This window comes from Melitaea cinxia, chromosome 15 (genome assembly GCF_905220565.1).
Source record: "Melitaea cinxia chromosome 15, ilMelCinx1.1, whole genome shotgun sequence".
Lineage (NCBI taxonomy): Eukaryota > Metazoa > Arthropoda > Insecta > Lepidoptera > Nymphalidae > Melitaea > Melitaea cinxia.
Window position 1 is genome coordinate 3,900,574 of NC_059408.1, and position 12,909 is coordinate 3,913,482.

At 34.7% G+C, this 12,909-nt stretch overlaps 1 protein-coding gene across 1 annotated transcript in view; it reads left to right on the forward strand.

Moving 5' to 3' along the window:
• Positions 1-996: 996 nt before the first annotated feature.
• The window catches only part of LOC123660618 (phosphatidylinositol 4,5-bisphosphate 5-phosphatase A-like), a 43,873-nt gene continuing 31,960 nt past the window's right edge, over positions 997-12,909 (forward strand). Inside the window, exons 1-3 of the mRNA XM_045595675.1 lie at positions 997-1,026; positions 1,694-1,842; positions 2,290-2,397. Coding sequence (XP_045451631.1) covers positions 997-1,026; positions 1,694-1,842; positions 2,290-2,397 — 287 coding nt within the window. The remainder of the gene's footprint in view (positions 1,027-1,693; positions 1,843-2,289; positions 2,398-12,909) is intronic.

Sequence of the window (12,909 nt, forward strand, 5' to 3'; positions counted from 1 at the left end):
TTGACAGCTTGGTTCTAGAGGATAAAGGTTTATAGATTTTTTTTGAATTGTTGTATTTCATGAGGTTCGTAAAAGTTGATAACGTTTTAAGCCGGATAATATTATTTTTAAAATATTATATAAGTACATGGTTCACTATTTAAAGATGTTATTAAATGGTATACAAGCATATGCGTCTTTATAAGTCCAAGTCTAATATTACTTATTGGGTACTTTAATGTAGTAAAAACAGAAAAAAAAAACTAACCAAGTACTAGTTTAGGAAACGCTATTTCATTTACTTTGCGGGTAGCTCAACAAAACTTTGAGTTACTAATAGATGGACGCATCTAAGTATATAGTCTATGTTACGTCTAGATAAAGAACATTTGGATTAATAGTAGGTATCAATATAATAAGTATAGGTATCAATGTAATAAGTGTTAATTGACTACTAACAATTCTTCTCTTTTTAACCGACTTCAAAAAAAGAAGGTTACTCAATTCGACCGTATATATATTTTTAGTTTTTTATGTATGTTTGGGGATAACTCCGTCGTTTATGAACCGATTTTGATAATTCTTTTTTTTTTTTTTTTGTTGGAAAGGAGATATCCTTAGTTTGGTACCATGATAAGGAAACCAGGATCTGATGGTGGAATCCCAGAGAAATCGAGGGAAATTCTCGAAAATCCACACAACTTTTTACTGGGTGTACCGATTTTAATGATTTGTAATTTAATCGCAAGCCGATGTTTATCATATGGTCCCATTTAAATTTCATCGAGATCTGATCGAGAATCTTTGATAATGCGTATTTACTTGACTATTTTTTCGTCTACCTACGTTGTATTACTTTTCAATATAATTGAAGTCGATTTTTCTTCGTTTGCATGCAAACACAATTATTTAAAATGATACACTTCACATCAGGTTTGGTTTCAAAACCGGCGGGCGAAGTGGCGGAAGGCGGAAAGGTTGAAAGAGGAACAGCGGAAGCGGGAGGGCGCTGAGGTGATGGCGAAGAGAGACCCCTCCGATGATAAGGTAAATAGCTCAATTATGACTTATTTTACCTAATGTAAAAGTCACAATTATTTGTACTCTTAATTTGTGGAGATTTTTTTCTTTTTTTTTTAATCATTAGATATTATTAAAGTAAATTATTAATATTTTTATATTTTATTGTGACAAAAAAATATATATATGTCAATTCAGATTGTCTCTTCCGTAGAAACATTCAAAGTGATTGTATCATGCTCTCGTTCTACTAAATTAGGTTAGTGTCTAATCAACTATGAGTATTACGACTTTTTTTGGCAATTTAATTCACATTTCTTTTATTTATTTTAGTATTTTCCGATATTCTTAGAATGAGAGACATGGACGTAACGTACGAGTACAAGATGTACTTGCATTATAATATTTTTATAGTTGCTAATTTTAGACATTTTTTTTCTAATCTAGAACGCATTCAATCATCAATCAAAGCAATCAAGCAAAACTCAGTCATATTTGTATCCAAAATTTTGAGACTAAGCCCACTAACTAATCAAAGTTCACAATAATTTTCTTAATGTTTCTAATTTCTAAATGTAAACGATAGTGTTAAGTGTAATAGTGAGTGTGATAATATTAATATTGTCGATATAATCATTAAATTGAGTATTTATCTTTTATCACTGAGTTTCACTCGATCGCTGTTCCTCGTTAGGGCTCCTCGGAGTGCGGTATGTCGCGAGGGTCCGGAGACGCGTCGCCGATGTCCGCGGGCGTGTCCCCCCGCGCGTCCCCGCCCGTCACCCCGGGCTCCCCGCGCCGGTCTCCGCACCGCTCGCCCAACAGATCTCCAAGACATGAGAGGTTTGATATAAGATTTTTAACCGACTTCAAAAAAAAAGAGGTGGTTCTCGATTCGACTGTATTTTTTTTTAAGTATGTTACATCAGAACTTTTTACTGGGTGGACCGATCTCGATGAATATTATTTTAATCGAAAGGTGGTGCTTGTCATGTGGTCCCATTTAAACTTAATCGAGATCTGACTTTTTGAGTAATCTTTGATAACGCGTATTTACTAGACTATTTTTCGTCCACTTACGTTGTTGTACTTTACTATTTTTCATTAAAATTAATAGAATTAATTAATGAATGTTCGGAATAAATGGTTTTGTCAATGTCACGCAGAATGAATGTTAATGAGATAATCAAAATTGCAGTCATTAGCATCTTCACCTAGGGTAGGTTAGGTTTTATTCTCGAAAAAATAACAACCTTAACAGATGATTGTATACGAAAACAATATTATTAGGTCGGAAGCAAGCTGTGCCTCGCCAGCGCCATCAGTGGGCAGCGCTGGGTCACGAGACGCGCCCCCGGAACCACGACCAGCACACCATATATTTTCACCATTTGACCAGTAAGTAATCCATAAGCCGTTTAGTTCAAAAGTTAATTACGAAACCACTTCTACAGGTTTCTTTTATAATTATGTTTTTTAAGCAAGTGTGTCGGCAAAGAAGCGTACGACTCACTTGATTATTAGCGATTACCGTAGCTTATAGACGTCTGCAACATCAGAAGCATCTCAAGCATGTTGCCAACCCTACTCCCAATCCCCCCAGGAGCTCTGGTCACGTTAATCACCACAGGAATACAACACTGCCTGAAAGCAAGATGAAGCAACATTATTTGGCTGTGATATTTTGTAAGGTTTGTAACTTCCCCAAACAAGCTGCTCCAGATTTTAAATAGGTTATTTCCAGCTGTGTTCTACCTAAGTAAGTAAAGTACTTTGGGGGTGTGAGGAACATGGTGTTGAATTCCTCGTCCGCATCGCCAACCCGCCTGCTCAGCGTGGTGACTATGGGCAAAACACATCGGTTTGTGCCGTTTTTGGCGTGAACTTGGGGTGACCTATGTCCAGCAGTGGACTGCGATAGGCTGATATGTGGGTATAACAATCATAAATATACTTCACAACGATAAACTGATTAGGTACTTCAACGTTTGCTATAAAATATTTTCTTTGTTGTCTTTACTGTATCTCTTTATTTAACAAACACATGTGTACTAACAATTTAATTACTGGACCAAAATGAATCATACCCAATTCCGGAGCGTGTGTCGTCATTGCCGGTGGTCGAGTTATGACGACGGCTATACAACTAACACATCGCTATCCTCTCTAAACTTTCAAGGGATTTGAACACTTATACCAGGGTAGTAAAGGATAGATTTTAGTGAGCTATTTCGGTGTTAGGATGGGTTGTATAGCAATTACTTCATTAAGGCTACTGCGAGCGTTAGTCTAATGAACGGTAATTATGTTGCGCTGACGCTCATAAATGAACGGGTTAGAGTAATGGAAGCAATAAAGACATTTTTTTGCGTTTAATTTACAATAGACCACTTCGGCTTGATAGGTTTAATAGTTGTTTAGTTTTTGTGATGAAACATTGATTTAATGGAACGATTCTATATGCTTTAACTGTATATCGTTAAACGATATGTATTCTAAGCTTCATAGCGTTCATTTTAAAGAAAAGATGGTGGATGAAGTATATGTGTAAATTAATAAAAAAACTTTTAAAACAAACGACTATTACGATAGTCGTTATAACGTTACTAGTAATTGTTACAATTAGTTTCACATGGAACTGATTAAAAATATGATCCTTCGTAAATTAAATTTATTTGTAATTGAAATCAAATGTTTAATGTTATTTAAAATAAATCTATACTAATATTATAAAGCTGAAGAGTTTGTTTGTTTGTTTGTTTGTTTGTTTGTTTGAACGCGCTAATCTCAGAAACTACTGGTCCGATTTGAAAAATTATTTTATTGTTAGATAGCCCATTTATCGAGGAAGGTTATAGGCTATATTTCATCACACTAAGACCAAAAGGAGCGGAGCACCAATGAAGAATGTTTCGAAATAGGGGGTTCTTTTTTCCTTTTGAGAGCTTCCGCTGCGTGCGCTGTGAAAACAGTTAAAGTTTCAAAAATCATGTATGACAGAATTGATCCTCTTTAAAAGTTCTAAAAAAGTCCGCGACAGCATATGTCTATCTTTTAAGGTTGGCTCTCTATAATCTTTTTTTACTAACCAAGTTTGTTCTAAAATAATGCATTATTTGCGAAGATGTTTTTATAAACATGATATTAATACTTATCTAAATAAATACGTTATTCATCACAAGTATTTAATTTAAAACAAAATAGCCTTTTACATAATTCAATGAGTATCTCAGGAGATATCGTAGTTTTAAAATAACATCGCAGCAAAATAATGATCAAGTATTGCGCACGCATCTGTTCCATGCGGACGAAGTCACTAGTTTTACATAAAATATTTATGATAGAATTTTCAATTAATGAAATGCAATCGTTTTACTTAATTAAAGTTATAAATCATTTTCAATAGTGCTAATAATCGTATAATATAATTTTAAACGATATTAATAACTTTATTATAAGCACTATATACGTACCTATATGTGTATTGTACAATATTTAATACTTATATTTTTTATTTTACCGCACAACTATACATTATAAGTTGAGCCAAAGGCTGATCTAATATAACCTTATATAATATTTTCGTATGACGTATGAAAAGATCTCAAGACGTAGGTACACGAAATAGTTTTAAAAAAGATGTAAAAAAAACAATAATAATTAATAATTAAACCTAATGAAAAACGTATAAACTTCCATACATGTAATATAGAGTACAGGCAATTTTTTTTTAACCTTATACTGATTGACAGTGATTGAAAGCGAATAATATCTAATAGGACAAAATTTGGGTCAGTCGTTGTTGCCGAGTCATCCTTCACTGAATTGAGGTGTCAGCGCCTGTTGTGATTAAATTGTTCGGGTCACTAGATTTTTATTGTTATTTGATACGTTAGAAACATTGTGATTGAAATATTTTAATAATTAAGTAAATCATATTAAAAGTCGGTTTAAAATTACAAAATCTTTATAACAAATCCATAAGATTTAGCGTATTATTCGGTGCTGGATTACATAGTTGATAAAGATGTGTGGACTTAGTGACGCTGTATTTCATGCAACATATTTCTAATTTTGTACTAAAACACAGTTTATATATTATTTTTCAAAAGAGTAACTGCGGAATTTCTTATTAATTCTTCTCTACAGAATCTACATTACGAATAGGTGGCAGCTTTACTTTTACAAAAATAATAATCATTTTAAAGTTTCAATTTGTAAAATGACGATTCGAAAGTGCTCTTGGGGTCTATTTGAATAAAGCTGTTTTTGATGTTTGCTGTATGTGTAGGAAAAAGAAACACTTAATCAACGTATATTACATGTACATGTAAGAAATACACATGTAATTAAAATTCAAATATATAGGCGTGCTGAAAAAAAGTGTTTCAAAAGTGATAATTTGCAACACACATTAATTTTGATCGACCATGTTAGCATTTTTCCTTTACTCCATATCAAAAAAAAAAAAAAAATAGTAATGATGTATTTGTACATATATTATTTTCTAGCCGGGGCATACATCCTTGTGGGTCACCCCACCGATCCTCGGAGACCACTTAAAGTTCCCGATTTTTATTATAGACACCTGGTCGATCGTTACTCGTATTAGGGAACTTAATTGCCATATCTGTATAGGTGGTAACGTCCCATTGTAGGGCAAGTTTGATCAGGAGACACAATCAGGTGTCTCCTGATTGAAAAAAAACCCTTGCCCAACAGTGGGACGTTACGGACTCATTCAGATCAGTTTAGAGTCTCTGTCAGAGGTACTTATTTAATTACCTAATTAGGTATCAATAATTATTATAACCAATTAACTTCGTCGACATCTTACAGTGTTGATATTAATTGAATTTTGAACTGTTACATCGGCCCGCAGCGCTGAAGTTTATTTAACTTGTTCAAAGATTTACTTTAATCGAATCGAAAGGGCTTACTTACCAATGATCGGGATTCGTTTCACTTAACAACTTAAGTGTTTCTATGTTAAGTGTCTGTTGAGAAATTTTCATGTAATAGGTGACCGGTGCAATGTTACATTTCGTTAGTTTCGTTTTTAAGTAAATTGTACCTATTCTCCGGACATATGCGTTTAAGTGTATATAAAAATATCTGAAATTGGACTAATACTATCTGATATTACCACGTCCATATGAAAACAAATGAGAACTCTTTTGATTTATTGCTATACCTACACAAAAAGTTTCCCCGACTTCTTGATTACTTAATAACCTTATTTTGATAATTCTGAATCTGATAGTACATAGCTGAAAATTATGTTTGTTTGTTTAAACGAAAAATTATGTTTGTGCGCTTAAACGAAAAATTATGTTTGTGCGCTTAAACGAAAAATTATTTTTGTGCGCCTAAACGCAAAAATCTCAGGAACTATGTCCTGGAATTAAAATAAAAAAAAAATGTGTTCGATAGTCTATTGACCAAGAAAGGCTATAGAGTATATAGTATTTAAGTAAGTTTTTCCTTCAATTAACGTGGGCGAAATCGCGGTTAATATATAATAACCAAGTCAATAATATAGGAAACTCATCACAATTCGGCCTGTAACATCCCACTGCTGGGTATAGGGCTCTTTATTCGTCTAGGAGACGTAAGGGAGGAAGAAACTCACAATGGTATCCAAATATATATTTTTTTAACGATAAGTATATATGATCCGCCAACCCGCATTGGAGCAGCGTGGTGGATTAAGCTCTGATCCTTCTCCTACATGAGAAAAGAGGCCTATGCTCAGTAGTGGGATATTTCAGGCTGAAGCGATGAAGCGAAGTATATATGGCTTCTTCGGATTATAAAGGACGTGTAGGTTCCGGTCAGTAATGCGAAGAGCGGACTGGCTTATAACGGGCATTTCTACACGATACGTGTGAACTTATAATGTATTTACATGCTAGTGTCTGGACTAGAGTCCAGTTGTATTTTATATCATTTCTATTGAGTTGAAGTCGGTTTTACTTTCTCAGAACAAACTACGAGTAATAAAAATGAGTTTTTATGTAAGAATCGATTTACGAATAAACGTGCTCTTACAAATCCTATAATATTTTTAATTCTATGTTAATATGTAACGTTTGACTTCACAGAGATGCGTTCATATTAAGCTTTTTTAACACTAAGCTATTGCTTGTCATAAATATCAACTTTCATAGTGTTTTCCTTTTTTTCATGTCGAGGTAAAGACAAATATTATTTAAGTTTTTTTATTCAGCTCATAACACTACTGTACATTGGCTTCTTTCTCAATGTAGGAGAAAGTTCTGAGCTTAATCTACCGCTGCTCCATTGCGGGTTGACAGATTAAGCTCCGACCTCAGATCTTTTAAGTACTTTAATCTTATTTGTATATATATAAAAAAGCAAAGCGCTTACTGGAACAAAGTGTGAATGACACTCGGTGTTTAATTTTTATTACGACGAAACACAATTTCGGAGAGCGTTGATCGTGACTCATTCGATTAGTCAAAAAAGCGTATTATGATCGTGAGATCTAATTAAAAGCGTCAATTAAACATTTCATTTAAACAATTGTACGGTATAACGAACCCGCGACTGTTTCACGGCAACCCTTTCGAGCCAGGGTTGCCGGTTACTAGTTAGAAAATTTTCGCATTTTTTTATATAAGTACAATTTTTTATATAAATAGGTATATCTTTAGTTGTTAAGTGGATGTTTATTTACAATTCCTGTAGGTTGACATAAGTCAATGATCAGTTTCGTAAAGTTTATACGTTATAGTAAACCTTTAGATTCAAATTACTATTTTGTATCCTGATTAAATTTTAAATTTAAGATGTAAATCGAAATCCATCAAATTTTGTTCTAACGAGAATAAAGTATTAACTTAAAAAAAATTAAGGTACTTAATTATGTTAGTTATCAATAGTTAATAAAAAAACATTGCTGGCATTATTTGGGTTAATGGTTAGTACTATATTATTAAGCCTACAAAGGTAAAACTACGTTTTTAAGTTTATTAGAAAGTTTAATAACTTTATTCTGTATTCTTTTCTAATAGTAGGGCTTTTAATCATCAAAAGGTCCCAGTACCGCAGCCCTACGGCCCGCATGCCGGTCTAATTGCCCACATTAATATGACAAATAGATTTACATCAGTCCGTTTCACCCGCGCGCCAATAAACCCGTTCGCAACTCGCGGTGAGGGCAGCGCGTTCGACCTCGCGCTCTTCGTTCAATTAACGTGACGTTATTACGTCATTGTGCACTTGTTGCGTGAGTAAAATTCAAACTTAAACTTTATTAGCTTTGTTAGATTACTGATTGGTGCAGTCATTATAAGAACTAACCGTTTCGTTAGCAGTGGCGGTTTAGGTTCTTACTCATGAAAAACTTCAATAGAAAATACAAATATCTGTTATGTATGTTTTCTAATCCTCGATTAAGGTTCTGGAAGTTGCTCAGTAAAAGTCGTTTACTTATTTTTTTTTTTATTAATTAGAGTTACTTCCTGCAAGAAAAGATGTCCAACACAATATACAATGAATTTGACTCTCTTGATATTTTGTATTTTTATAAGTTTTGATTGCTATAATTATAAGTAATGAAAGACTTAAAAAAAATTAAACTGTCTGTAAAATTGATTGCAATGTATTTCTATTTCTTAGAATTACAAAACATATGTAATTATTGTATTCGTTTGAGAGACACAAAAGGATCAACATATCAGATACTATGTATAAAATAATAAAACAAATCATATAAAAATCTAAGCTCTCTGCTTTAACGGGAGTGTAGGTGTGTCGATTTTCAGCGGGTTAACGTTGTTAGCGCGCATTTGTCGACGAGCGTGCTCGCTAATGTACAGCCACACCAGCGCTGCCAGATGTGTGATGTGGAAAAACAAGATTAGGTGCTGTTAGATTCATTACACACAACGGTTGCAACTGTATAGCTATACTATATGTAGGGGTTTTGCGAAGAAAGTTAACAATTAAATATACATTTAACACATTATAATGAAACAACTTTTACGGTTTTTATCGCAGTTTATTAAGTTTTTTAAATGCCCGACGTTTCGGATACTTTATACCATGAGATGATCAGGACAATCACGAAACAGCCAATCGTGTGTGCCGAAACCACCACATGCCACCTCCTCACAATATTTATAACTGTATCTATTTACAGTGCAAGTCATAGACATAGCCTGGTCGAGTTTTATTAATTGCCATGCCTTGTCATCATTAAGGTATTCATTGATGTTATAATAGGCTTTACTACATAAAGTTGGCTTAGTAATTTTTTTAAACTTCAGTAAAGGCAGAAGATTGAACCGCAGCCGGAATCTTGTTATATATTAAGATAGACATTTAGGCATTTAGGAAATATTAATTTGTGGTCGTTCCTGAGTGTTACATCATTTGAGGCATGTCGATCACTACGACTAATAAATAATTGCCTATCTTTCCGTATGTACATTATATTTTCATAAATATACTGCGATGCAAAGGTCCGGAAGTTGATCTCTTTAAACTTCTCTTTCAGAGATTCTTTACATTTTTGGGAGTGTGGGGAACATGGTTTGTGAAGTTCTTCATCCACCCTCACAAAGGGAGGATCCTCCGACCAGACGGGTGTTATGTCTGGTGGGCTAACGCCCCGACGGTTGTTGTCGGGATCTTGTATACATATACTTAATCACTTTGAAAACTCTGATAGCGCGATGTAGCATACGTCAGTTTTTCTCTAATTACGTAGTTTGTAGTCGTTCGTACTTCGTGCGATAGATGTCGCCACATCACTCCCCTCCGAGACCGGAGGTCGATAGCAGGTTGAGTCGACCATAGATCTTCTGATGCTTGCCGGGCCAGTGATGTTCCAGTGAGTCGGAACCAGATGCCGCATAGTTCACGGTCAGTCGGAACTGTCTGCGGTGATGCTGCAAATGCTCCAGTGAGTCGGAGTGGTGCAGTGCTGCGTAGTGGCTGGCTACTGCGTCGACCAGGAGAGAAGTGCGTCTCTGCTTGCTGATCGGCCGAAGTGCAGTGTGCTGTGCCAAAGTCGCTGAGAAGGCTGTGGGCGATGACCAGGAATGCGCGTCCGCTGCATGCTGGTGGTCAGGATACCCATAGTAGCCATAGATGCTGGCTGGCTGAAGCCGTAGATGCTGGATGCCTCTCGCTGCTCGAAAGCTTGAGGAAGTGATGATGACGATGAAGGTTGCGCTGATGTTCATGCTCGGGGTCAAGTGATGATGACGTCATGATGACGTAGCTTTTGCGAAGGCTGCGCTGATATTCATGCTCGGGGTCACCAGTTTGGGAGTGCGGAGGAACATGGTGTGATCACGTCGGGGTCACCAGTTTGGCGATGCGTGTGAAACGTAGTGTGAAGAATCAACCTGTCAGAATTCAACCTGTATGCTTTATATTATTGACATTATAATTGTAGTACTAGTAAAATGAAAACTAATACACATTAACTTTTTTTTCTATTCACGGTGGAATGTGCAAAATTTAAAAAGACCCTCTAGAAGGGAAGACCACGTGAAGAAGAAAAAACGGCATACCTGATAGAAGGCATGAAAGTTCCTCTCTCCCGGTTGGAGGTTGACCACTCGACTTTTCTCGTTTTCTCGCGTCCGCCATCGAAAAGGGAGGATCCTCCGGCCAGACGGGTGTTATGTCTGGTGGGCTACCGGCCCCGACGGTTGTTGTCGGGATCTTGTATATATACTTAATCACTTTGAAAACTCTGATAGCGTAATGTAGCATACGTCAGTTTTTCTCTAATTACTTAGTTTGTAGTCGTTCGTATTTCGTGCGATAGATGTCGCCACACATTCATTACTAACATTCAAAAAGAAGATAAGAAAGAATGTATAACTTCTTCTCTTTCATCATTCTGTTTAATTCTTTATTTTTAATTTGTACGATTTTTATTTTTGTGTTACCCACCCCACACATTAGGAAATTCTAAACATTTTTTAATATCATATCAAAATATATTCAAAAACTCAATATATACTGTTGATTCTAAATCAATTTATTTTTATTTAGAATCAACAATAGAAAATATATAATAATTACTAAATATATTATACTCACCACCCCGCCTGCCCAGCGTGGTGACTATGGGCAAAACACATGAGTTCACGTTATTTTTGGCGTAAACTTGTGGAGGCCTATGTCCAGCAGTGGACTGTATAGGCTGTAATGATGATGATGATGATATTATACTTATGAAAATAATAACAAATAACATTTAATATTCCTTATTAAATACGATTACAGCTAAATGTCAAGAAAACGCTAAATGCTACCTATGAATCAATTAATTATAATATAGGTCGGGGAAAATGTCTTTTCGTATTTTCTAGTAAAAACTTGCAATAAATGGCTACTTCTGATACCATGAAAATGTGACCATAAAAAAGTTTTGATTTGGAAAAGGCTGTCTATACGAAAAAGCTCGATATATGGGTGCCACATGAGCTCACTAAAAGAAACATAATCGACCGTGTAGGTTTGCGATTGATCTCTTAAGACGTTAAGACGTAATGATAATGAACATTTTTGAAGAGATTGATCACTGGTGACGAAGTGGATCACCTACGATAAGAATGTATGAAATAGATTGTGGTCAATGGTCTGTCAAGCTGCAGAGACTACCGCGAAACCCGGGTTGACACGCAATTAGGCGATGTTGAGTTTATGGTGAGATTGGAAGGGCATCCATTCATTATGAGCTTATACCGCCGGGTGAAATCGGATTCGGATTTCTACTGTCAACAGCTGATGAAACTTAAGCAAGAAATCGAAAATAAGCGGCCAGAATTGATCAACAGAAAAGATGTGGTCTTTTCATTCGATCATAATAACGCCCGACCACAGCGTTTTTAGCCACTCAACAAAAAATGAGAGAGTTTGACTGAGAAATCTTAATACACCCATATTTAGCCACGATTTTGCACCATCAGATATCTGTTTCAGTCTCTACAGACTTCTTTAGATAGTGTAAAGTTAACATATCATTATCATAATATAATAATTTAATATAAAATTGTATGTTTTCTAAATAAAAATAAAATAAAATAAAAACATCAAGAAAGGACTGTCGAGTGTCGACTGTAGAAATTTTGGGACTTGGGAGTCCAAGTCCCAAAATTTCTACTGGAACGGAATCCTGTCACTATCTACGAGATGGCGGCAAGTTATCGAACAAAATGGTAAATGTGCATTATAAATTATGTAAATGAATTTTGTAAAATCTTACTTTTTACTCGACCTAATATTACCTAGTACAGATTAGTGTAGATATTGTTCTAAATAAGTATATATAATAAGTATATATTCATTATTGAAATTGCAATTGTGCAAAGATGATATAATCCCATCATCTCGTCACAACAGCAAGTGGACTCGCGTCGATTATTATTGTACGCTAATTGCTTTACCAGTTAAGTCAATTCGTCGTAATTTCGTTAATGAAAAGATGTTGTGACGCATATTGTATCATCTCTACTTGCCTCAGAACATTGAGCAATATGGTTTTAATGTTTATCGATATTATGAAGTTAATAAAATCGGAAAAAAAAATTTCACATAATAATTGTAGGTTTTAAAGCTTATTGTTTAATTATGATTTTATTATAATATTCTGTTTCGCAAAATATTGTTGTCAAGCAATGAAATGTCTATCATTAAACTGATGCTAAGAAGAGACTATTGGTAAGAAATTAATAATTAAAAATCTTTAAAGAGTAGTTTTACTTTCTGATTTTGATAAAAGGTGTCATATATTTTGATGTAACATACCTATATATTATATTAGGATAATAATTTATCAAACACACATAATTATAATCAATGCTACTTCGTAGTTCATTATGTTGTAGCATTAACTTGTATATTTAATAACAATTCGTTATT